At 39.7% G+C, this 24,777-nt stretch overlaps 3 protein-coding genes and 2 long non-coding RNA genes across 5 annotated transcripts; 2 read left to right on the forward strand and 3 right to left on the reverse strand.

Moving 5' to 3' along the window:
• The first annotated feature begins 174 nt into the window (after nt 1-174).
• Nucleotides 175-2,079, forward strand: LOC103432572 (uncharacterized). Its single transcript, XR_529022.4, has 2 exons — nt 175-691; nt 1,779-2,079. It is a non-coding gene; the product is annotated as an uncharacterized lncRNA (long non-coding RNA).
• Nucleotides 2,080-2,229: 150 nt separating this feature from the next.
• LOC139197490 (uncharacterized) lies at nt 2,230-3,003 on the reverse strand. Its single transcript, XR_011582944.1, has 2 exons — nt 2,825-3,003; nt 2,230-2,575 (listed from the first exon to the last, which is right to left on the reverse strand). It is a non-coding gene; the product is annotated as an uncharacterized lncRNA (long non-coding RNA).
• Nucleotides 3,004-5,554: 2,551 nt separating this feature from the next.
• On the reverse strand, nt 5,555-7,675 carry LOC139188997 (uncharacterized). The gene has a single exon (XM_070807192.1). It carries the CDS (start codon nt 7,673-7,675, stop codon nt 5,555-5,557), a length of 2,121 nt encoding a protein of 706 aa, XP_070663293.1.
• Nucleotides 7,676-18,904: 11,229 nt separating this feature from the next.
• On the forward strand, nt 18,905-21,390 carry LOC103433159 (putative F-box/FBD/LRR-repeat protein At4g03220). The gene is made up of 2 exons (XM_008371400.2): nt 18,905-19,936; nt 21,052-21,390. The coding sequence occupies exons 1-2, from the start codon at nt 18,905-18,907 to the stop codon at nt 21,388-21,390; spliced, it is 1,371 nt and encodes a 456-aa protein (XP_008369622.2).
• A 147-nt stretch (nt 21,391-21,537) lies between these two features.
• On the reverse strand, nt 21,538-24,190 carry LOC103417708 (protein RETARDED ROOT GROWTH-LIKE-like). Its single transcript, XM_008355867.4, has 7 exons — nt 23,680-24,190; nt 23,390-23,501; nt 23,029-23,188; nt 22,548-22,696; nt 22,308-22,459; nt 21,959-22,073; nt 21,538-21,856 (listed from the first exon to the last, which is right to left on the reverse strand). Exons 1-7 carry the CDS (start codon nt 24,063-24,065, stop codon nt 21,716-21,718), a joined length of 1,215 nt encoding a protein of 404 aa, XP_008354089.2. The 5' UTR covers nt 24,066-24,190; the 3' UTR covers nt 21,538-21,715.
• Nucleotides 24,191-24,777: the final 587 nt, after the last annotated feature.

Raw genomic sequence — 24,777 nt, forward strand, 5'->3', positions numbered from 1 at the left:
AAAGGGGACAAAAAAAAATAAAAAACAAAAAGAAGACTTTGCGCGACGTAGGTACGCATACGTCGCGCAAAACATCTTTGCACGACGCAATTATACCTACGTCTCGCAAAGTCTTCTTTATTTTTAATTTTTTACTTTTTTATTATATGGAGATTAAATCTCTACCTTTCATTTCTACCACTGACTCTCGCCTCATTTCTCGACTTTTCCAGGATCCATCATTCTCTCTTAAGATGGATCCATCATTTCTTAAGATGGACTCTCGCCTGCCACCGCTTCCTTAGCGCCTACTCCACCGCTCACTCATCTTCTCGTTGAAGCTACGGTGGTATTTATCGGTGCTACCACTACGGTGCCACAACTCGATCCTGACTATCAGGTCAACTCGCCCGTTCGACGACACCGGTTACCTGGGCTACGACCCCCGACTCTTCTCCCAGAGATTCAAATCCTTCGTCGACTCCTAGTCGCTCAAGGACTCTGCCACTGATTCCCCAATATTCCACGGCTCCGCCGTAGACGACGCTTTCGCTACTCAGTTGGCGTCGGATGCCTTCTCTCCTTCCTCTATCTACGACAAATCGAACAACCAGGGCTTGGATGGAGGGTTTGGCAGGTCCGACGATCCGATTTTTCCGCCTCCGTCGGCGATGCTGCCTGAGGAAGGCTTCGCTCTTGGAGGATGGAGGAGGTAGAGTCTCGAATTCTGATTGTTTTCAATTAGACCGATAGTTCTGTATAGTAATTAAATTTGGACTCTTTTGTGCAATTTAGTTGAAAGTTGTTGGTTTTGATTTGGCTTGATCTTTTTGTTGCTGAGAAATTGAGTGGAAGTTGTTGTTTTGATTTCAGTAACTTTCAAGAATTGCATGTTTTGATTGAGGTGGTGTTGAGAGCATCTATGGAAACAGTGGAAGGGAAAAAAATTAGGGTTTTGAAAGTGTCGTTAGACATCGCTCTGGGATACCATAAAAGATTGCTTAGATGAGATTATGAGTTGCATAAAATTGCTCGATACTGAGTAGTGTGATTTGTATTTCCTTTTATAGATTTACATGATTGAATTGTATACAAGTAAAACTCTAGACAAAAACAAGAGATATATAAACCAAAGAGATAAATTATAAACAACAAATAAATGAAACTGTTATATCAAGAAGATATTTGAGTTGAGTTGGACTGTGAAGAAGTAGTTGCAATAGAAGGCGACAAGCCATTTGTTACGGGATTTGAATTTGGTGCTTTATCAATATGCAGGACCAAAATTGTTTCAAATGCATGCCTTCTTTATGTATTCGAATTTTATTTTAGCTGAAAGCCATTGATGATGAGAAGGATAGAGTTGCAGTCATATATGACAAGGAGTTGATTAGGAATCTAGCTAGGGTTGAATGCCATAGAGAACATAAGTTGGTTTGCTACGTTTAACGCGATTGAAAACGGGATTCGCGATGATGAAATTATTGTTTCGGTACCTAATTAGCAGATTGACAGTGTCATTTGGATACATCCTTGGTGATTAATTGATCAGTTTGTCCTTCTAGTTTGTTTTTCTCCGAACTCTATGTTTCCTCTTTATGTTTGATTAGTTGCCAAAAACTATTAACGTTTGAAACACCTTATGTATTCCTATCAATGCATGAAGCTGATTGATCTAGTTGAATTGCATGTGTGGTGATCAGTAATTTTCAAGAATTGCATGTGCGCCGATTGTTCGTATAAGAATGTGGAGTTGAATTTGAATCGAAAAAAGACTCATGATTGTTGTCAATTTGCAGGTGTGCAATGTGATCTCCCATTTGAGTTTCAGGTTCTGGATATTGCACTAGAAGTTGTCTGTACATACTTGACTTCAAGTGTGGCATACCTTGAGAAAGAATCCTACCCTGTTTTAGATGAACTGGCCAGAAATGTGGCAGCGCTTAATCTATCTAGAGAGTAGAGATTAGTGTAAACTCTCGTGTTCTAAACTACCTGATTCATATAATGCAAATGTTACTTTTATCTTCTTTGCGATTGAGTGTTATTGTAAAAAAAGTATAACAGTTTGAAGGTTACTTTAAGTATGTTTGTGTAAAACCTGCATATCTTTCCAGTTACAGATTATATTAAAAACCTGAAGCTACGTTGCAGCGTTTAGTAATCAAGTTTTAATAAGGAAAATAGCCGCATTCAGCGGATATAGTGATGCAGATACATAATGCCGAAAGAGCATGAAGTGAGAAATGATTACTGAGAATATACAGACTGAAATTTATTGATTTGGAATAAATAATGGATAATGCTGAAGATTGAAAAGAACTAATGGAACATGTTCTGCTAACTCCACAAATGAAATCGTATGATGAAAGATGGCGTACAAGTAACAGCAGCGCCACCTACAAAGTTACAATTTATCTTCCATGTTGAACTACAGGCTCGATCCGTCAGAGAAAATATTGCTGGTAGGAAGTGCTTTTGCCAGAATGCCATCGTCTTTCCATCTTCCAGATTGACCTAAGTAGTTTTTCTCTCTTTTCTTCTACCATCTCTCGTGTTACTTCAAACGATCGGGCTTTTGTCGTGCAAAACTTGGCTGAATGGTGCATAATTGATGATGTGCGGTCCAAAAAATATCACAAACCAGAAACATGGATAGGCAAGCATCAGTTGCAGAACTATGAAACTCATACATAAAAGATTAAAAAGGTAGGAGAGGCCACGAGACTTTGGGGGAATGAGGCTTTGTTGTGAAGTTTCATACACAAATGCGATTCTTTGCTACAATTTTCTTTTATCAAAAACAAGATGAAGGAAAGGAAGATAATGAGAACAATTAGATTACCTGAAGAAGCATGGAGGGAGCTGCAGCAGGTTCAGAAATGACATGGCTTCTAGTTTTTCTTCCATTTAATGTAGCAACTGATGGGCTGTTTGCAGTTGTGTGCTCTCAAGATAGAGCCTGGATTTTCCTCTATAAAATTTACTCGATTAGCACTAGGAAAGCCGTAAATGTAACCATTTGTATCGATCCACAAACCTTGAATTTTTCCCTAAAATCATATCAATGTAAGGGATGTCAGTACTTTAGTGCCAAATCTGCAAATGCCCTTCTCAAGCCTATTTTGAACGATGTGAGCTATTAAAATGCAAATTTTAAACTGAAGCAACAAAACGAAACTTCTAATAATATAACCATACGAGCTAATCAACAAAGGACAGAAACAAGAAAAGCAAACAACATTATTAGATGGCAGACATCACGCATGTGGTAATCACTAAGATGTGTGCTATTTAAAGCATTCGGAAATTTTATAAGACAACACTAACAAAATTCACTTTGTTTTGGCTGAACACTTAACTATTGAAGGGCCTGTGGTAAATACAAAAAGATATTCACTAAGCTCCCAATCAAACTAAACAAAAGCAAGAACAGAAGCATACATTTCCATTGAGTCCTTGAAATTCTGGGGAGTTGATTATCGCCAATGCAGGAGCTAGGTAAACAAATGACGGGCCCTGTATCACATGAATTCTTACAGTCACTCCCGAAACAAAAAGCACTATGGAGACAACATTTGCAATATCCTCCTACATACTCTAAATCCAGTCAGTTCAAACTATCCAACACTGTACCCTCCAGTAAACAAAAGCATAACATAAAATAAATATATGTGCATAACGACTCACATAAGTACCACCCATTGCCGGCACTATGACAAGTGGAATTAGAATTATCAAACCCAACATGGAAAGATAATGCTGAAACCCGTAGAGACCAATGGGAACTGCAACATTGTACCAACAAACACAAACCATATCAATCACAAAAAATTGACTTTACAAAAGCAAAATCGATTACATTTACAATGCATAATCAAGACAAAAAAACAAGTAAACCGCCGAACAATCACAAACAAACATAATACATTTTGAATTATAAAAAAATCCAAATCAAATGTATTGAATGCCAAAAAAAAAAAAAAAACAAATCACATCTAGAAATACCTGATCAAAGAATGGAGACGATTAGACGATTTGTTGGGAATATTAAAGTTGGGTAGATGAGAAGCGGTGTTAAACCCTTATCCCCCTGCTTTTTCCTTTACAAGTTTATATTAATCCTCATCCAAACTACAATAATAACTCTCGCTATCCTCACTACTATCATTTCTGGATTCCTATTCGTCTTCATATTTATTTTCCTCTTCCGGTGCCTTGTATTGAGGCAGATCACCAAGATCAATTGATATTTCAAATTCGGGAACTCCAGGTACGTCAAACGGTTCTTGGACAATATTAGTATCCCGGAGTGTTTCTTCACCAATTTCTATCGAAGATGATAACTGTTGGTCAGCGACATTGTCACCATTGTCATCATGATCTACTTCTGGAATATCATATAGCCCTCTTCGATCAATCTTCTGAACAACTTTCGAACCATTGCCGGCTTTAGGGTCGTCTAGATAGAATATTTGTTTTGCCATTGTTGCCAAAATGTATGGGTCTTCATCGTACCAACGTCTCATAGTGTTTACTGATAGTAAACCATGGTCTCGCTTAACACTCATTAGGTTATGTGGGTTTGTATCAAACCAAACACACTTAAACAATATCACTTGACACCTATCTTTGTAAAGCAATTGTACTACATTAGTTAGTTTGCCATAAAAATCAATGTCTTCACTGTCGCCCTCACCTGGGACATGGACACCACTGTTTTGAGTAGACAACTTATCATCACGTGTTGCCCCCAAGAACTTGATCCCATTGACATGACAACCCGAGAACAATTCAACTTGCAGCGGTCCTCTCGCCAAGTTATATAATTCTTCATCGTAAGAAGGTGAATTCAATTCCTTCAATTTGTTCATCTAATATAACATATACAAAAAGTTAACCTGTTAGTGTAACCAAATTTAAAGACGGGCATGAACAAGTTGGAAAATATGCTCAATTCAAACCACATACAACTTACATGTGCGTGAAACCACGAAGGAAACAAGTCACGGTGCTTCTTGGCATATAAATGTGAAGGATGTTCCCGCTTCATCAATTGTTCATGCTCTTCAAGGTATGGCAAAGCATCATCACAATTGTTGAGTATGAACCAATGCGCTACCTCCATGTCTTTTTTGGTAAACGATTCACCTTTTACAGGATCGCCGAATGGTTGCGCAATTTGGGCAAAAACAGACAGTTTCTCTTTTCTAACACCACCGTCATTATTGCGTTGAGGACGATTGAAAGCTATCTCAACATCTTCAAGATACATTGCACAAAAAGTAAGTGACTTATATGCGACCCATGCCTCCACAAGTGATCCTTCAGGCTTTGCATTGTTTCGAACACACTTTTTCAACTCACCAATATATCTGCACAAGTAAAAGGTATGCTACAAATTATTCAAAGCGTTCGTTGATCATGAATATGTTATATATATATATAGACGCTTAATTAAGTACCTTTCTATTGGATACATCCATCGACAGTTCACTGGTCCGGCAAGCAATGCCTCATCTAGCAAGTGAATCATCACGTGAATCATACTTGTAAAGAAAGCTGGGGGGAATATCTATTCGAACTTGCATAAAACGTTCACAATGTCGTCCTGCAATTTTTTAACATCTAACTTCCGCAAACACCTTGCAGTCAACTGCGAAAAAAATCTCGACAACAACACGATTGGTTTAACCACATCTAGAGGCAATAAGTGTCGAATACCAACCGGAAGAAGGCGGTGGAGTATCACATGACAGTCATGACTCTTTATGTTTGAAAATTTACACCCCTTCACGTTCACGCAACGCGATATATTGGAAGCATACCCATCTAGAAACTTTACAGAAGAAATAAAGTTGAAAAACTCTTTCTTCCCATTCGGCTTAACTGTAAAAAAGGGATGGCCTTTCTTTAATGTACCACCGACATTCTTCATCCACAAGGATGACCTAATGCCTATTCGTTCCAAATTGGGGCAAGCTTCCATCGTGTCTTTTGTTTTTCTTTCAATGTCTAGAATTGTCCCGACCAAAGTATCAAACACATTTTTCTCAATATGCATAACATCGAGGTTGTGTCTCAATTTTAACTTTGACCAGTACGGGAGCTTAAATAACATACTCTTGTGCGTCCAGTTCAGATGTATGGTTGGTCTGGGGTTACTGACCCCTTTGCTGAAATTACCAAATTCTAAACGGTTTAACTGATCCAAAATCTCATATCCGAACCATTCTCTTGGTCTTAGCTGAGTCTCTTTTGTGTCGTGGAAGGCTTTATCATTATAACGCCACTCGTTGTCCCAAGGGAGCCATCTACGATGACCAAGATAACAAACTTTTCTTGCATGCCAAGATGATGTTACATTCTCTTTGCATATTGGACATGCCAAATAACCCTTAGTCATCCACCCAGAAACCATTGCATATGCTAGAAAATCATTTACTATCCACATCACTGCCGCTTGCATGGTGAACATCTGCCCAATATATTTATCGTATGTACGAACACCGTTTTCCCATAAATCTTTTAGCTCATCAACCAACGGCAGTAAATAAACATCAATGGACTTTCCTGGATCTTCGGCAATTATTAGAGTCAACATCATGTATTCTTTTTTCATGCACTTCCAAGGTGGCAGATTATAAGGAAACATGACGACCGGCCAAGTGCTGTGCATTTGGTTTAAAACCCCGAACGGATTAAATCCATCGGTGGCAAGTCCCAATCTAACATTGCGCGGGTCAGCTGCAAAATTAGGGTATATCTGATCGAATTCTTTCCATGCCTCTCCATCTACAGGATGCCTCATAACATCATCATTTACTCGTCTTTCTTTATGCCATCTCATGTCGGTTGCGGTATGCATCGACATGTACAATCGCTGCAACCTAGGCTTCAATGGAAGATAACACATTACTTTTTGTGGAATCTTGGTCTTTCTATTCTGTGATGTCATTTTAAACCTCGGCTTATTGCAGACATGGCATTTATCCAACTGTTTGTTCTCCTTATAGAACAATATACAATTATTTACACATGCGTGAATTTTTTCATACCCAAATCCGAGACCCTTCAACACTTTTTGGGCACTTTTATGATCTTCAGGTAAACAATTCTCCATTGGAAGCATCCTCTTGATAACTCCCAAAAAGTAATCAAAACACTTGTTTGACAAACGAAACTTGATTTTGCCATGCATCAACTCCACAATTGCTGTGAGCACCGAAAAGTTCTCACAACCCGGATATAATTCTTGCTTGGCATTTTTCAATAGTTTTTCATAGTTTTTGAATGCCTCACTATCCATGGTTGGACGACCGTCATCTCCCCCTTCCTGATTGGTGTTGCTCGAGGCGTATGGATAAACGTCATTTAGAATATTCATAACTTGTTCATTAGGATCCACATTAGATTCAACAGTCTCAACTCGTGTCACGTATGAAGATGAAGCTTGCTCTAATCGTTCTCCATGATGATACCAAGTAGTATAGGTCTCAATCATCCCATTTCTTACTAAATGAAATCGAACATTCTCGAATGTCTCCCACATTGAGTTGTTACACCTCCTACACAGACATCGAACATGAGTTGAACCTAGGTTGTTGTGTCTACTTGCACTTTCAACGAACTCATCTATTCCATCCAAATACTCAACAACACATCTATTATGATTATGTATCCACCATCTGTCCATTTTGTCTGGAATCCCAATAAAAGTACAAGAATTACAACAACTTCAACTATTGTCTTGTCACCTTATTTGTCCGATAAGGACCCTATCTCATTCAGGAATGCACAGTTATTACTTCGTACAACACAAAACAATTTTGTTAAATTTCAAAGGGTACGAAGTTAAGTAGTATTAACTTCGTACAACACAAAACAATTTTGTACGTGATGTACAAAAATATGTGCATACAAATAAACTAAATCAGAATAATTACTAAAACTAAATAAAATATATAAAATTCATAAAAATTAATTTAGCGAAGAAAATAAAGTGATTTATGTACACTGTGACATCTCAAATGTAGTTAAATTTCTCTTATACTTCATTTTCATTGTAATATAAAGTGATTTATGCACCCTTTATTGCACTTTACGCATTTACACAAGAGAATCTGAAAATGACCATTGCAACTAAAAATATAAAGACCCAAAGAGGTCAGGTTTCAGTCAATAATCCACCATCTCAAACTTGGTATCGTCGGTAGGAACTTTTGGCATCTACAAGCAACTGGGTCTTGCAGCCAAATAGTCCAAATGGTTCATTCATTTTATAATCCTTCTAAAGTTACAAACTAAAAGTGCTTATTCATCATTATAATCAATCAGATAAACATTCAGCTAATTAAAAAAAAACGAATTGTAGTTGGTTTGATAAGTTGTGTCCTAAAATTAGAAAAGTTCCCCAAGTGGTTTGACTGAGAGAGTGTGAATCAGTTACCTGTATAATGCAATTGGTTGGCCTAAAAGGGGAAGATATTGCTTTGACATGCTGTCCTAGTAGCACAAACATAACGAGAAAACATCTTAGACTTCATTTTCATTGTACTGTAAAGCTGCAACAAATAACAAGCATTTATGGGTCCTTGTGATGAACATTACCAAAGCAGTGTAAGAGTGTGCTAATTAACATGGGCAATAAAAGTCGAAAATGAAAACCCAATTTACTGTAAAAACTAAAATGTATGTTACCGTGGTAAAATCTGGTTATTATAAACAAGTTGGTCTACATAAAAGAATATCCTTAACCGGACTGTTTCCAAGATGAACACTGTGAGAGTTCTACTATATGTGGCTGTTAATCATGAATGGCCCTTGTTCCAAATGGATGTGAAGAATGCTTTTCTTCATGGTGACCTCGAAGAAGAGGTATACATGAGATTACCACCAGGACATCCTCAAGAGAATGAACCTAATATGGTCTGCAAACTTCACAAAGCCATATATGGACTCAAGCAATCTCCTCGTGCATGGTACTCCAAACTGAGCTCAGCTTTGCAAGCTACATGATTCAAAAGAAGCCATGCTGATTCTTCCTTATTTGTTCGAATTGGTTCAGGTAGTAAACTCATGGTACTTATATATGTTGATGATTTGATCATTATAGGAGACTAAATTGATGAACTTAATGATGTCAAGCAATCTTTTCACCACAATCTCTTCACCACAAATTTGCAATCAAAGATTTGGGAGTTCTCAAATATTTTCTTGGGATTGAGATGGCTACTTTTAATAAGGGTCTGTTTTTAAATCAAAGAAAATATGTGTCGGATCTTCTCGATGAGGCAAAAATGATGAACTCCAAACCTGCTCGTACTCCTCTAGTCAGCAAGCTCAAGTTAGATGTTGAATGAGAACCTTTAACTGATCTCAGCACCTATCAAAGATTAGCTGGGAAACTCATTTATCTTACTATTACGAGACTAGACATTGCTTATGTAGTGAATCTCATTAGTTAGTTCATGCATTCTCTTACCTTAATTCATTGGGAAATTGTCAAAAGACTTCTCAGGTACCTCAAATGCTTTGTGGGAAAAGCATTCTCATGAAGAAAAATGATTCAACTCACATTATGGGCTACACCGATGTTAATTGGGGAGGTAATGCCCTTGATCACAAATCTACCACAGGCTTTTGCAGCTTCGTTAGGGGCAACCTTGTTATATGGAAGAGCAAGAAGCAAGCTGTGATAGCTAGGTTAAGTGCCGAAGCTAAGTACCGTGCGATGGCATCCACTGCTTGTGAGCTTATTTGGTTAAAAAGTCTCCTTGTAGACCTTGGTTTTTTTAAGCACTCAATTGATGTATTTGCACTGTGATAACCAAGCTGCCATGCACATCGCATCAAATCCTGTGTTTCACGAAAGAACAAAACACATTGAAGTGGATTGCCACTACATCCGTGCCCAAGTTCAAGCCAAAGTGATCAAAACTATCTTTACTCGAAGTAATGACCAACTGGTAGATATTTTCACAAAAACCCTAGAGTCTACTCAGTTTCAAAGGTTACTTTGCAAGCTTAGATCAACCAACCCTCTTGATCCAGCTTGAGGGGGCGTGTTGAAAGAAGTCGTCAATGGTCAAGGTACAAGTTGCATCTGCAACTTCATCTACTCACATGTGAGTTGCAGTCGCCACTGTGCATCCTTGTGTCATTTGGTGAATGAGATAAAGCTGCATTTGCAGCTTCATCCTTCCCATATTGTGTTGTAGCTGCTCCATGCTTCTTTCTATATAGTTTTGGTATTCATGATTTACCTTGAAACTTGTATCTAGTTTAGTTGGTTTAACTAGTGGCCCATATTAGTGGCTTATAGTTGTCTTTTGTCTTTAGCTACTAGGTTTGCTCGGTCTCTCTATATAGAGCCCTCACTTGTAATTGTTACACATGAATGAATATACAAACAACCATTTTGAACTAGAAATCAACAAGTTGGAAGCACTTTATTTTGTCACTGACGATGTATCGTTTACAAAGCATTACTGAATGCACATAACGGTTTATTTTTCTTACATAATTCAATAAATTTTTCTTGTAGCAATTGATATAGGAATTACACATATCAGATTATAAGATAACTCTAATCATATAAAATAATACTGGTATGAGAAGAGTAAGAAGCAACAAATTAAATTGGAAAAGAAGGGGAATTACAAAATAATGTCACGAGGTCGAGATACCCAAGTAGTATAAGCCAAAAGTATTTGCTTACAAGAAAGAGCTTGCTCAAAATAGACCGGAAGTAAAAGAGAGACGGGTTGGCCAGTTCACCACCGACAAAATTCATCTCAAGATAGATATGTCGAATACTACAATATTCCTAGTCACGTTTTAACATCTCACTTAATTTGAAATAATCTTTGACACGATGAGCTAAGAAACCTCGATTGTTACTATCATCAGGATGGTTATCGTTGATTCCTAGTGTTTGGTATGGGTGGATGTCGAGTTACGACTTGTCAAGCTCGACATATGTGATATCCATGTTCCAATAGTTTGAGGAAAGTGCTGGAAAGTAATTTGTAGTTGAGCAAATTAGGCGGTCATGTTTTATTTTCAGGGTTATATTTTTATTATAGTCTTTCGGAGGAACATAGTAGTAAGGATATAGGTTTTCTTATCCTTCGTTATTTTTTATTTTAGGGCAAATATCCTTGTGAATTTGGATTGGGAGCTTTCCTTGTTCAACTAGGATTGACTTGTTTACTGTTATTTAAATATTAATAACATAAATAAGAAAACGTGGAGAGTAAACGGCAAAGTAGGTCTAAACCCTAACCTAACCTTTTTCGCTTCCTCCTCACAGAAAAAATTTTCCCCAATCGGTTAATCTTCAAAGAAACTCCGCCTATGTCTTACATGGCCGGTCCCAAGCCCGGATAAAGGAGGAGGGGGAGAGCGTCAGGTAGTCGACAGCCGGCACTCCATGATCACGTCGAATCCTTATGAAAATGAATCCAGAACAAAATCGCGCTAAAGCTAGGGCGTCACCCGTAAGTGGCGCGCTGTGTGGCCCGAGCACAGTGATAAGTGAGCAAGGGTCGCTGTATCTCCATCGGCACCCGGATGCAGTGTTAAATGAGCAAGGGGGTCATAGAAACTTCTTTTCGAACGACTCCACTCAAAGTTGTTTGGGAGCATATGCTCCTATCAACTTTACCCGTGACACACAAAAGAAGTACTTTGATCCTATTAGACGGGGAGGGTGAAGAAGCTAGGACAGAAGGGTAGAGTTCAAGGGAGCAAAATGCGTTTAGGAACGTGGAATATAGGAACCTTAACGGGAAAATCTATGGAAGTAGTGGAAGTTATGGTGAGGAGAAGGATAAATATTATGTGCCTACAAGAAACTAAGTGGGTTGTTAGTAAGGCAAAGGATCTAGAAAACTCAGGGTTTAAACTTTGGTATTCGGGCACAAATAGAACGAGAAACGGTGTTGGCATCATCGTGGACAAGACCTTGGTACAAGATGTTGTAGATGTCAAGAGGGTAGGAGATAGAATCATGGCAATCAAGATTGTAATAGGACAAGAACTTATCAATGTGATTAGTGCGTACGCACCTCAAGTAGGGTTGGATACGAGTTCGAAGGAGAAATTTTGGGAAGATCTTGGAGACTTGGTGCAAGGAATTGCTCAGACGGAGAAGTTATTTATAGGAGGAGATTTAAATGGACACGTGGGCAGGGAGACAGGCAACTATGGAGGTTTTCATGGTGGCCATGGTTTTGGGGAGAGAAACGAGGATGGGGAAGCTATCTTGGATTTTGCAATGGCATATGATCTCTTCTTAGCCAACACCTTCTTTAAGAAGAGAGAAGAACATGTGATCACCTACAAGAGTGGGTCGTCAAAAACACAAATAGATTTTCTTCTAATGAGGAAAGGGGATCGTATAACTTGTAAGGATTGCAAAGTTATACCAGGAGAGAGCGTGGCTAATCAACATCGCTTGTTGGTGATGGATGTACATATCAAAAGAGTAAGACAAAAGAACAAGACTTGGAAGTGCCCCAGGACTAGATGGTGGAATCTAAAAGAAGAAAAACAAGTCATTTTCAAAGAGAATGTAATCACCCAATGTGTGTGGGATAGAGAGGGGGAAGCTAGCCAAATGTGGGATTCCATGGCTAGTTGTATCTGAAAAGTAGCAAAAGAGGTATTAGGAGAGTCCAAGGGCTTTGCCCCACACCAAAAGGAATCTTGGTGGTGGAATGAGGAGGTACAAACAAAGGTGAAGGCTAAGAAGGAATGTTGTAAAGCCTTATACAAGGAGAGGACCGATGAAAATGGTGAAAGGTATAGAAAAGCGAAGCAAGAGGCGAAGAAAGCTGTCAGAGAAGCTAAGTTAGCGGCTTACGACGATATGTATAAACGACTAGATACCAAAGAAGGAGAGTTGGATATCTATAAACTATCTAGAGCAAGGGAAAAGAAGACAATGGACCTAAACCAAGTGAGGTGCATCAAGGATGAGGATGGAAAGGTTCTTGCTACAGAGAACGCGGTTAAAGACAGATGGAGAGGTTATTTTCATAATCTTTTCAATGAAGGACATGAAATGAGTGCTTCTTTAGGGGAGTTGAGTAACTCAGAAGAGTGTAGAAACTACTCTTTTTATCGTCGAATCCGGAAGGAAGAAGTGGTTGTAGCTTTGAAGAAGATGAAGCATAAAAAAGCAATAGGCCCAGACAATATACCAATCGAAGTGTGGAAACTTTTGGGAGAGACAGGTATAACATGGCTCACTGACCTTTTCAATAGGATTTTGAAAACGAAGAAGATGCCAAATGAGTGGCGAACGAGCACTTTGGTGCCTATCTACAAGAATAAGGGCGACGTACAAAATTGCATGAACTATAGGGGTATTAAGCTAATGAGTCATACAATGAAGCTCTGGGAGAGAGTCATTGAGCATAGATTGAGGCAAGAGACACGGGTTTCGGACAACCGATTCGGGTTCATGCCAGGACGCTCAACCATGGAGGCAATCTATCTCTTACGAAGATTGATGGAAAGATATAGAGATGGGAAAAAGGATTTACACATGGTCTTTATAGATTTGGAAAAAGCGTATGATAGGGTCCCAAGAGACATTCTTTGGAGGATTTTAGAGAAGAAAGGAGTACGAGTAGCATATATCCAAGCTATAAAGGATATGTATGAAGGAGCAAAGACTGCCGTAAGAACTCATGAAGGACAAACCGAAAGCTTTCCCATAACTGTAGGATTACATCAAGGCTCATCCTTAAGTCCTTACCTTTTTGCGTTGGTAATGGATGAGTTAACAGGACATATTCAAGATGATATTCCTTGGTGTATGCTTTTCGCAGACGATATAGTGTTGATAGATGAAACTCAGGAAGGGGTAAATGCAAAGCTTAACCTTTGGAGAGAAGTGTTGGAATCTAAAGGTCTTCGCCTAAGCCGATCAAAGACAGAATATATGGAGTGCAAGTTCAGTGCAAATGGAGGCCAAAACGAGTTAGGGGTGAGGATCGGAGATCAAGAAATACCAAAGAGCGACCGTTTTCGTTACCTAGGATCTATCTTGCAAAAGAACGGAGAATTAGATGGAGATCTCAACCACAGAATACAAGCTGGATGGATGAAGTGGAAGAGTGCATCCGGCGTGTTGTGTGACCGTCGTATGCCACTGAAGCTCAAGGGAAAATTTTATAGGACGGCAATAAGGCCGGCGATGCTGTATGGCACAGAATGTTGGGCGGTGAAATATCAACACGTACACAAAATGGGTGTAGCGGAGATGAGGATGCTTCGTTGGATGTGTGGGCACACGAGAAAGGATAAGATTAGGAATGAGGATATCCGGGGTAAAGTAGGAGTAGCCGAAATTGAAGGAAAGATGAGAGAAAATCGGTTACGGTGGTTTGGACATGTGCAAAGAAGGCCTACTGACGCTCCGATTAGAAGATGCGACTATGGGACAGAGGTTCAGGGCCGAAGGGGTAGAGGAAGACCTAGGAAAACTTTGGAAGAGACTCTAAGAAAAGACTTAGAGTACTTGGATCTAACAAAGGACATGACTCAGGATCGAGCACAATGGCGTTCTAAGATTCATATAGCCGATCCCACTCAGTGACTTGGATTTTCCAAGTCTCCAACCGAGAAGTTTTCCTCACTCGGGAAATTAAGGGAACACTACCCCAACCTATATGCTCCACTCAGAAAGCTTCAACATACAAGCTTCAACAAAAGAAAATTAAAAGAACTTAGCGAAGAAGGCTTTGGTGTATTTAACACAATACGTTGAAATGAAGGAAAGCTTATTTATTGATATCCCCGATAAGCTACAAATATGTACATATACATGAGTCAAAATAAACACACAAGAGTGAGCCTTCACAAAGGTTGCTTAGGAGAAGTCTCAGCAGTCGGTAGAGCCCCAGAAAGAGAAGGCACCGGAGGGGGATCATTTGGAGCCTCAGTACTGGACAGAACCCTAGAAGGAGGAGGCATCAGAGGTTGATCATTCGGAGCTTCATTACGCGGTATAGCCCCAGAAGACGAAGGCAATAAATGCCTTTGGAACAAACCCACAAATCTCTGATGATCAAGTAAAACCTGACCATCAGTTTCCTTCATCTGGTCAAGCTTCCTCTTCATATTTGTAGCATAGTCATGTGCGAGCCGGTGCAACTGTTTATTCTCATGCTTGAGCCCTCTAATCTCCTGTTTGAGACTCATCACTTCAGCCGCCAATGATTCAACTTGGCGGGTTCGAGCAAATAGGCGTTGGGCCATATTAGACACAGAACCTGCACACTGAACACTAAGAGCCAGCAAATCCTTAACAGCTAACTCATCAGTCCGTTTGGAAAGTAGTCTGTTATCTTTGGGAGTGAGAAGGTTCCTGGCCACCACCTCAGCGGTCATATCATTCTTCATCACGGAATCCCCAACGGTAAGAGGACCAGTAGGGGAGACGAAGGATGGGCGCCATATGTTGTCTGGAGAAGGCGGGGCTGCCTCTTCAACAAGGTTCAAGTCAAAACGACGGTCGGAGGGGCCAGACATTTTCAAAGGTGTTGAAGAGAGAAGAGGTCGAACAAATCAAGATCTTAGAAGTACAAGAATGAAGCTTCTACTGGTGGAGATTCAAGTGTGCTTTGGAACTTAATGCCAGCCCCTATAAAAATCTGCACTCGACGGAGCTTCAGAAATCGAAGAGGCGCCTGCTCAGAAATCGAAGAGGCGTTTGCTTTCTCAAAAGCTGGGCTGCTTAGAGATCACGAGGGTTGATCTCAGAAATCGAAGAGGCGTTTGCTTTCTCAAAAGTTGGGCTGCTCAAAGACCATGAAGGCCGATCTCAGAAATCGAAGAGGTGCTCGCTTTCTCAAAAGCTGGGCTCCCCAGAGACCACGAGGGTCGATCTCAGAAACCGAAGAGGCACCTACTTTTCCAGCCTTGTCAGCACCTGTCACACGCACACTCAGCTTTGCGGAAATTATGGGCATTCTGTCGAAGACTTCTGGGGAAGTAGAAAACACATGAATCTTACTGTTCAATCACCCACTTCCCACACGCAACAATAGCTCATGGGTACCACAGATAACTTTGCCAAAGTTCTCTGCCAAAGTTGAGCACGTGAAGCTTGCAGCTCCCACTACATCGCTCTGACCAAGAAGGGTAAAAGAATAGCAAAGAAACAGCACTAACAAAGTTTAGACCCATAAATTTTGAAGGTCTAGCTACCATATTATTACCCACAAGGGTAAAGGAACAGTACCACTGCTGGATAATTGGAAAGTCCCTGTGTGTCAACCTCTGTGCTTCGTGGCAAGGTAGACTAGCAAACATGCCCAACCTTTACTCACATTCGAGAAAACACTCCCAATAAGATTGCTTGCTCCAAAATCGAAGAGGCACCGTCCCCCGAATCTCGAGAGCCAGACTCCCAACATGACTACTTTCTTAAAAATCGAAGAGAGGGTAAAGGAACAGTACCATTGCTGGATAATTGGAAAGTCCCTGTGTGTCAACCTCTGTGCTTCGTGGCAAGGTAGACTAGCAAACATGCCCAACCTTTACTGACATTCGAGAAAACACTCCCAACAAGATTGCTTGCTCCAAAATCGAAGAGGCACCGCCCTCCGAATCTCAAGAGCCAGACTCCCAACATGATTACTTTCTCAAAAATCGAAGACACCGCTCTCCGAATCTCGAGAGTCAGACCGCCAGTAGGATTGCTTTCTCAAAAATCGAAGAGGCATCGTTCTCCGAATCTCGAGAGCCAGATCCCCGACAGGATTGCTTGTTCGAAAACCGAAGAGGCACCACTTTCCCAACTTCAAGAGCTGGATCTCCTTGGATAAAGTTTGTCTGTAATCTTCACACGCAACATCAGCTTTCCAGATACCACAGACCACTTTTTCAAAGTGCTCTGACAGAGTTAAAACTTGTGAAGCTGGCAGCTCCCACTACCGTGCTATGACCAAGCAGGGTAAAGGAATAGCATTATTACTTGATGTTAGGGAGACTCCTATATATGTCGACCTCCATCCCCAACGGACATGCAGACCTGCAAAAATGCTCAACCCTTCCTCTTATCTGAGAGGGCACTCCCAACGAAGCCTTTCGAAATATTCAGCTTTCTTTCCCCCCGATAATACCTCTGTAAACAAGCTATACTAGAGCAAGAATATCTCATATCATCAGGGTTAAAAGCAAGAGTATCCCATATCATGCTTTTTCCCTGTCTTTTCCTTTGGTCTTGTTCTTACCTGCAAGACAATGAGAAAGAGAGCAATCAGTCAGCACTTGGAATCAAGCTTCCAGCCAGGAACTGACTGCCTGGAACCCCTTACCTGATTACTTACCTGGCATTGCTCTCGAGTACTCATCTTCAACATCTTATGCTTCCAGGGAAGATCCCGCATCTGCCTGAGGAACAGATAGGGCAAGTGAGAAGGATACAAGGAAGCATGTGGAGACAAGCGTAACAGCACATGTGCCGATACATCCATTACTCTGTCAAAAGCAAAAGTATCTCATATCAGCAGGGTCGAACGTACTCTAGATTTGATGGACTTGTTTTGACCCTCAAATTCTTCAGTCGGCCTTATCTCTGGAGGAAACCAGAAAACCCTCCAGCCCAGTTCAAGAATAAGCATGTGGAAAGTTACTTCTTCAAAAGCAAAAGTATCCCATATCATCTCTTCTCATTTTTCTTCTCTTTATCCTTCATGCTGCCTGCAAGATAGGGAGAATGTGAACAATCAGCCGGAGCTCTGATTGCTTACCTTGTCTGTCACCTCTTTCAGCAGATCCCCTAGCTCGGCGACTTGGGGGACTCCTACTACATGGTTTGTATCGCGCTTAACCAAGCCTGAAACTACAAGTAAGCTTCAAGTGACATTGATACATTACCTTGTGCATCTCCACCAGTTACAGATACCACCCCTGGATGGAGGAAGAGTACTTCCAGAGAAGATGCCATATCTACCTATGAGACAGATAAGGAAAGTCAAGACGATACCACACTCCAGTACTTAGAAGTTTCGTGGTTACGAGATCATTCTCCCACAATATTTCCTAATGTCATTTGTACTAAATCATTCACTTGTACTCGCTAAAGGAGAGCTTGAACCTATGTACTTGTGTAAACCCTTCACAATTAATGAGAACTCCTCTATTCCGTGGACGTAGCCAATCTGGGTGAACCACGTACATCTTGTGATTGCTTTCCTATCTCTATCCATTTATATACTTATCCACACTAATGACCGGAGCAATCTAGCGAAGATCACAAAAAGTGACCGTTTTCGCTACCTAGGATCTATCTTGCAAGAGAACGGAGAATTAGATGGAGATCTCAACCATAGAATACAAGCTGGATGGATGAAGTGTAAGAGTGCATCCGGCGTGTTGTGTAACCGTCGTAGGCCACTGAAGCTCAAGGGAAAATTTTATAGGACGGCAATAAGGCCAGCGATGTTTTTATGGCACAGAATGTTGGGCGGTGAAGCATCAACACGTACACAAAATGGGTGTAGCGGAGATGAGGATGCTTCATGGGATGTATGGGCACACGAGAAAGGATAAGATTGGGAATGAGGATATCCGAGGTAAAGTAGGAGTAGCCAAAATTGAAGGAAATATGAGAGAAAATCGGTTCCGGTGGTTTGGACATGTGCAAAGAAGGCCTACTGACGTTCCGGTTCAAAAATGTGACTATGGGACAGAGGTTCAGGGCCGAAGGGGTAGAGGAAGACCTAGGAAAACTTTGGAAGAGACCCTAAGAAAAGACTTGAGTACTTGGATCTAACGGAGGAGATGACACAAAACCGAGCGCAATGGCGTTCTAGGATTCATATAGCCGACCCCACTTAGTGGGAAAAGGCTTTGTTGTTGTTGTGGTTAATCTTCAAAGAAGACAATTTCTTTATCCAAAACCATGGAAGCAAGAGCTAAAGGGGGAAGGCTTTCCGAGGAAGTAGAGTTACACACTGAAGGAAGCAGTCGCAACCGAATCAGTAGTCTTCCGGATGATATATTGCATCACATACTCTCCCTTCTACCTGTCGGATCCACTGCACAAACCAGTGTTTTGTCTAGACAATGGAATCATTTATGGGCTTCCCTTCCTATCCTAGACTTCTCCGATGTAAAAGGTGGAGCAGTGGAATTCATAAGCAAAGTACTGAGACACCGCCATGAAAACTCCAATTTAAAGGTTTTTAGGGTTAAAGGATATCTGAGTTCTTCTTGTTTGTATTCTTGTATTGATCGGGTGGTGAAGTATAGGGTTGAAGAACTTGCACTTGATGTCTCCTTAACTGACAAGTATTTTTCCGGCGACGCATTCGGTTTGCCTAGTTTGTTTAAGTGTGATTCATTGAGGAGCCTCACATTAGCCACCTATAAAAATCCATATTATTCGCCATCAATTCCAAAACCACACTTTGGTCTTTTATTATCTTCTAATGCTGTGGCTAAAAGTGGTCTGCACCAACTTCACACATTGTCTCTAACTCGTGTGGAGTTTTTGGATAGTGCTTTGGAGCTGGATTTATTTTCTGCTTCTTCTTTACCTTCTCTTGAGAAATTAAGTATTACAAATTGTAAAGGCATCACTCATCTCAAAATTACTTGTCCAAACATCAAAGATGTACACATTATCAGGATGTTTCTTAGCAGCCTGGACATCTCCGGAATGAGACTAGAGAATTTGGAAATCACACACTGTTTTGAAGTAATGGTTAATGGAAATCGGGTCAAAATTTTTGCCCTGAATCTGAAAACTTTCTGGTGGCAACATAACTACTGTACGGAGGAAAGTTTTGCTCCGAGCTTTCCCATCCTGAGAGCATGTCACCTGGCTTGTTTCAGTAAAGTAGTCGATGTGACCATGGTGAAGCCAACAATCAATCTTCTTTGCGGATCTTCGCAGGTTCAGAAGCTTTGCATTTATGATAGCTATCTCCGGGTTAGTTTTCCAAAATTTATGCATGTTTTCTTGTTTACTAAGAGGTGCTGTGCAGTTCATCTATAAGTAGTGAACTGATCTCATGACATCAAACATGCATTGTTTTGTATTTTTCAGAAAACAAAATGCATTACTACTCGGTAGATTTCCTCCTCCAATCCATAAACGTTTTGAGAGAGACTTGCAAAATATTGTTTGGAAATTTCAGAGATATTTGGAAAATTTCAGAGAGACTCACTATCCTATAAGATATTTGGAAAATTTTGAACTTTTCTAATTATACACTATTACACTTACTCATATTTAGAGAGAAGCAAATATGGGGGACCGCGTTCATTAAGTCAGACACCCATAATTATATATGAAAGCTAAATAATTTAACACACATTTTCTCACCTCATACACACACTTTAGTTTTGTACCCGTTTAGATTGAACAGTTAAAGGAAAATCAACACAGTCAAAACTAAAAGGGTGTGCTTAAAGTAAAAAATGGTGTGTTGAACTGAAATCATCACTGCCTATATGAAACATCCATGTATGGTTAAACAACTTTTCATCTGTTTTTATCTTATGTCTACATTTGACTTCTATGGATTCAAGCTTTGTCTCTTTGTAATGCTTTTTTAACCCATAACCTACATTCAAAATGATAATTTGTAGCCTCTTTGTATAGCAAGAATAAGGCCGCTTACGATAAACACCCTCCTGCCTTCGATCCTCGCAAAGCGGAGAGCCTTAATGGCTTGGAATCGCTCATGATGATGTATTATATAAGTTATTTAGCGTTTTTGTTTTGGTCATTAATTACAATCGATCGGTTGTTTATTTATGCAGATTCTATCGGATATTTATTTTAAAGGCGGTCTACCGTACTCATTCATGAACCTTAAGACATTGCAAATTTTTATTAGGGTTTTCAACAAAGATGTCATCCCAGGTTTGACATGCCTATTCAAGAGCTCTCCCAAACTACATACTCTGAGTATTTACACAATGAACGCATATCTCGAAACTTATTTACCGGTAAGTTTCCGCACTCTAGTTTTGTTCGTCGATCGATTTATAGTTCAGTTTATATCTTTACTATCAATATCGTTCAAATTTTGAATTCAGACATGGCACAACATTTTGCTGGACGATGCCGGTTGCACTGAAGAGCAATTCTGGGAAAGTCAAGCTCAAATTTTGAGTCACTTCCTATGTCACTTGAAGGTAGTGAATATTCATGATTACTCACATAGAATCAATGAGAATGTGATTAAGTTTGCAAGGTTTTTGCTTGAACACGGAAGGAGCTTGCAAGAAATCATTCTTCATTCCCGACACCCGAGCGGGAAGGAGAAAATCGGTTCAGTGCTCGAGGGGTTCCTCGAGCATCTGCCGGTGTCAAAATCTCGGTTGCTTTGGCTACTCGTGCTAAATTTCCCGATGCGTGCGACACAGCGAAATTGATTTTTTTTGCTTTTTGATAAATAGTGAAACGACGATACGCTTTGTAGTTTTGAATTATTATGTTTTCCCATGACTTAAGGTTTCGATAAATTCAACATTGTATAGAACTTGGATTGTGGATGCCAACTGACATGAGGAAAACAGCAATACAAAATCTATGATTTATTTATCAGATCATAAGATCAATTCAAGTCATAATTACACAATTCAAATGGTAAGAGAAGTGTAAGCAGAAAGCAACAAATTTGAGGGGGGCTGTAAGATATACAGTGACCAGGACATTGTATAAGGGCACATTCGACTTCGTGCATCATCGATCGTGGGGCTAAAGCGAAGCAAGTGCCGACCTGTGGACAATGTCGTAAAGGGAGAGAAGAATTTCAGCACCTATTAACGCAATGATGAGCCATTCCAAGAAATCTGACTTCCTGTTTTGGAGAATTTCCTGAAGAAAACGAATATTGTGCTGCAACGAAGAAAACAAAATGTCAGCACAACATCCACAGCAGTTGAAAACTAGTTCACCAGATTTGGTAAACCAGTATTGAGAATAATTTGTTTCGTGTACCTCCACAAACTTCAACTTAAAATCAAGACTTGCAAATCTCTGAGTCAACTCAAATTCATCCCTGAGATATTCCCATATCTGAGCATATTTGGCATCCTTCCAGGCAATATCCGATCTGTAAAGTCAATCGATTTTTCATTAGTTGGATTAAACATGTCAAAGAAACTAAAACCTTTTGAGATGGGTGAAAAATAATAGCAGAAAGGGTTTTTTTGTCTTCTGATTCATTACTTTTCCTGTCAATCATAATCATACATGCAGATAACATTATGCCCGTCTTATGCAGGATCACTGTTATCCAAAACCAAATTTCAGATTGATAACCGCAGTATGGATTTAAAATTATTACCTCTCAAAAAGTCCGAGCTTAAGAATCACATCAGCAAGATTAGAATTTGCCTTTCCCACTAACTGAAACAGTTTCTTCCTCTTCATTTTAAACTTCCCAGTGGTTTCCATTTCACGATTAATGTCTGTAAACTCCGCAACCATTCCATCAACCTAAAAGAAGAAACAGAGTTCTGAGATGAATCATCAAGTTACGTTTTCACAAAGTTGAAGTTCCCAAGATTATGCACAGCAGATATACCTGGCGCACATAGTAATCAAGCGCAATACTTTGACCTAGAACACTACCAATAGTACGGATTCCATCAACATTCAAGTACTGCAACATTATGTAATCTAATCCCCCTTCCATCCATGTGTGCAAAGTGGGGTTCTCTCTCACCTCATACTCTGATTTCATAACAAAATAAAAGTTCAGATGTGAAAAGTATCCCAAAAATTGTAATCCACAACCATTGGAGCAGCAATAATGAAGCAGAAAACAGAAAATTTTACTTTGCAACGTTAAAAATTTTTAGTCCAACAATATTGATCGACCAAGAAATATAAAACAAAAACAATTGAGCTCAGCATGAATACTCAGTCAATAAAAAAATTTCTTAACTATAACACAATATGGAATGTCTGTGTACAGAATAGAAAGATTAATGAAATGAATCAGATAATGCAGAATTCATAAACTTCTTCTCTGAAAAGATATAATTTTGTTTATACAGTCTCACCATCCTTTCTCATTTCAGGCAGCGATCCTGATGCGTGTTTTTCCACAATTTTCAAATACCCATCAATATCTTTCTCACGGACATTGAACAAGACAATGGAGCCATACTGAAAGACTACCATGTAGCAACAGTCACTCCCACTTAAACTAAGGCCCAAACCCTGAAACATAGAAACTGCATTCAACTTATAGTATCATTTTTTGGGCAAATACAGAAAATGTAGGTAAAATGCAGGAAGCGGTAAAAGGTACAAGATTATCCCATCTGTAGAAAGGGTCTCATTATCCCTTTCTTTGTTAAGAAAAGAAACCAAATCAGAGCCGAAATCACTGGAAATCAAAGAAAAATGCAGCAAACTTACATCGTTGGAATCGGAAAGCTCCCCGAACTTAAAAACAACATAATTAGTCATTCGCGATGTAGGTGGGATGAAATTCAGCCTGTTCTGCTCTACCAAACTTCTTAAATCCACACTACATTTCACAAAGATACTTGCAAATTATAAAAACCAAGTAGAATCACAGAATTCACACTCTAATCCTAAACAATATGAACACTAAACTAGTGAAATCCTCTGCCTTTTCATTCCCAAACATCTGGGACAATTTCGAAACAAAAAGTTCAAAAACATGGAAGATCCGAAAACAGAACCTGGTGGAGAAGAAGTATGCTCGGACAGGAATCGAGGGCTTGGAGTCTTCGTCCACAGGGGCTTTGTGGCCATCGCCGACCTCCGAGCACGAAACCGGCTCGTTCCACTCCAATGTATCGGCATGCGAGACCGACGAAACGCAGCGCACAACGGCGAGGCCAAAATTGGAGGCGATGCCGTGGTTTATGAGAATCGAAGAGCAGGAGGAAATTGTGATCGAGTGGAGGTTCAGCGTTTTGGAAATGGAAGGAGCGTGGGGATGAGCTAGGGTTAGGATTGCACTGACGGTGACGCGAGGCGTAGACGGTGAGGAGGAAGAAAAGAAGTATGATAAGGAGGGAAAGAGACGCGCCGCCTTGAGGTGGGCGTCTATGGCGCGCCGCATTTTGGTTTCGGGGTTTTGGGGGTTTTGGAGAGGAAGACTGAGTTGCGAGTTGCTACTGAGTTACCGCTGGCTACTCGTGGGGTTTATCGATGGACAATTTTTAAGTACGATTTTCCTACCTGGGAAAAACGATTTATACTAACTATTATTAAGACGGTAATTGTATTAAATAATTGTAAATATAAGAGCTATATCTCTAATATATAACGTTTTTGGCTTACTCACATAATTTGTAGAGATATAACGTAAAATTATAAAAAACAAAAAAAGATAAAATATTACTAAAGCAAATTAGGGCTATAATCAGCTTGAAACAGTTCGAAATCGCATTGAAAGAAACAAGGCAAGCCTTTTTGGAAAGAAAAAGAGTTGAACTTGAAACATGGATGCAAATGTGAATGTTCTGAACTAACTAAATTACAAATCTTTTACTATTAAGTTTATGTTCAATTTATTTATTATTCCATGTTTTATTTTCCGACCAATTAAGAAATTTTATTAAGATTTTATTGGTATAGGCTAAAATGTTTTTTGTTATATTTATTTAATGAAAAATGCTAAGGACACTCTTTTAACGTGAAACTCTTTATAGACTATTTATCACCTCACAGTTTAACATTAATTTTCGTGTCAGTATTATGCAAAAATATAATAGAGAGTTCTATTTTTTGAGAGAGTATCTTTAATATTTCTTTTATTTCCTATACTATAA

This window comes from Malus domestica, chromosome 01 (assembly GCF_042453785.1).
Source record: "Malus domestica chromosome 01, GDT2T_hap1".
In the NCBI taxonomy this organism is placed as follows: domain Eukaryota; kingdom Viridiplantae; phylum Streptophyta; class Magnoliopsida; order Rosales; family Rosaceae; genus Malus; species Malus domestica.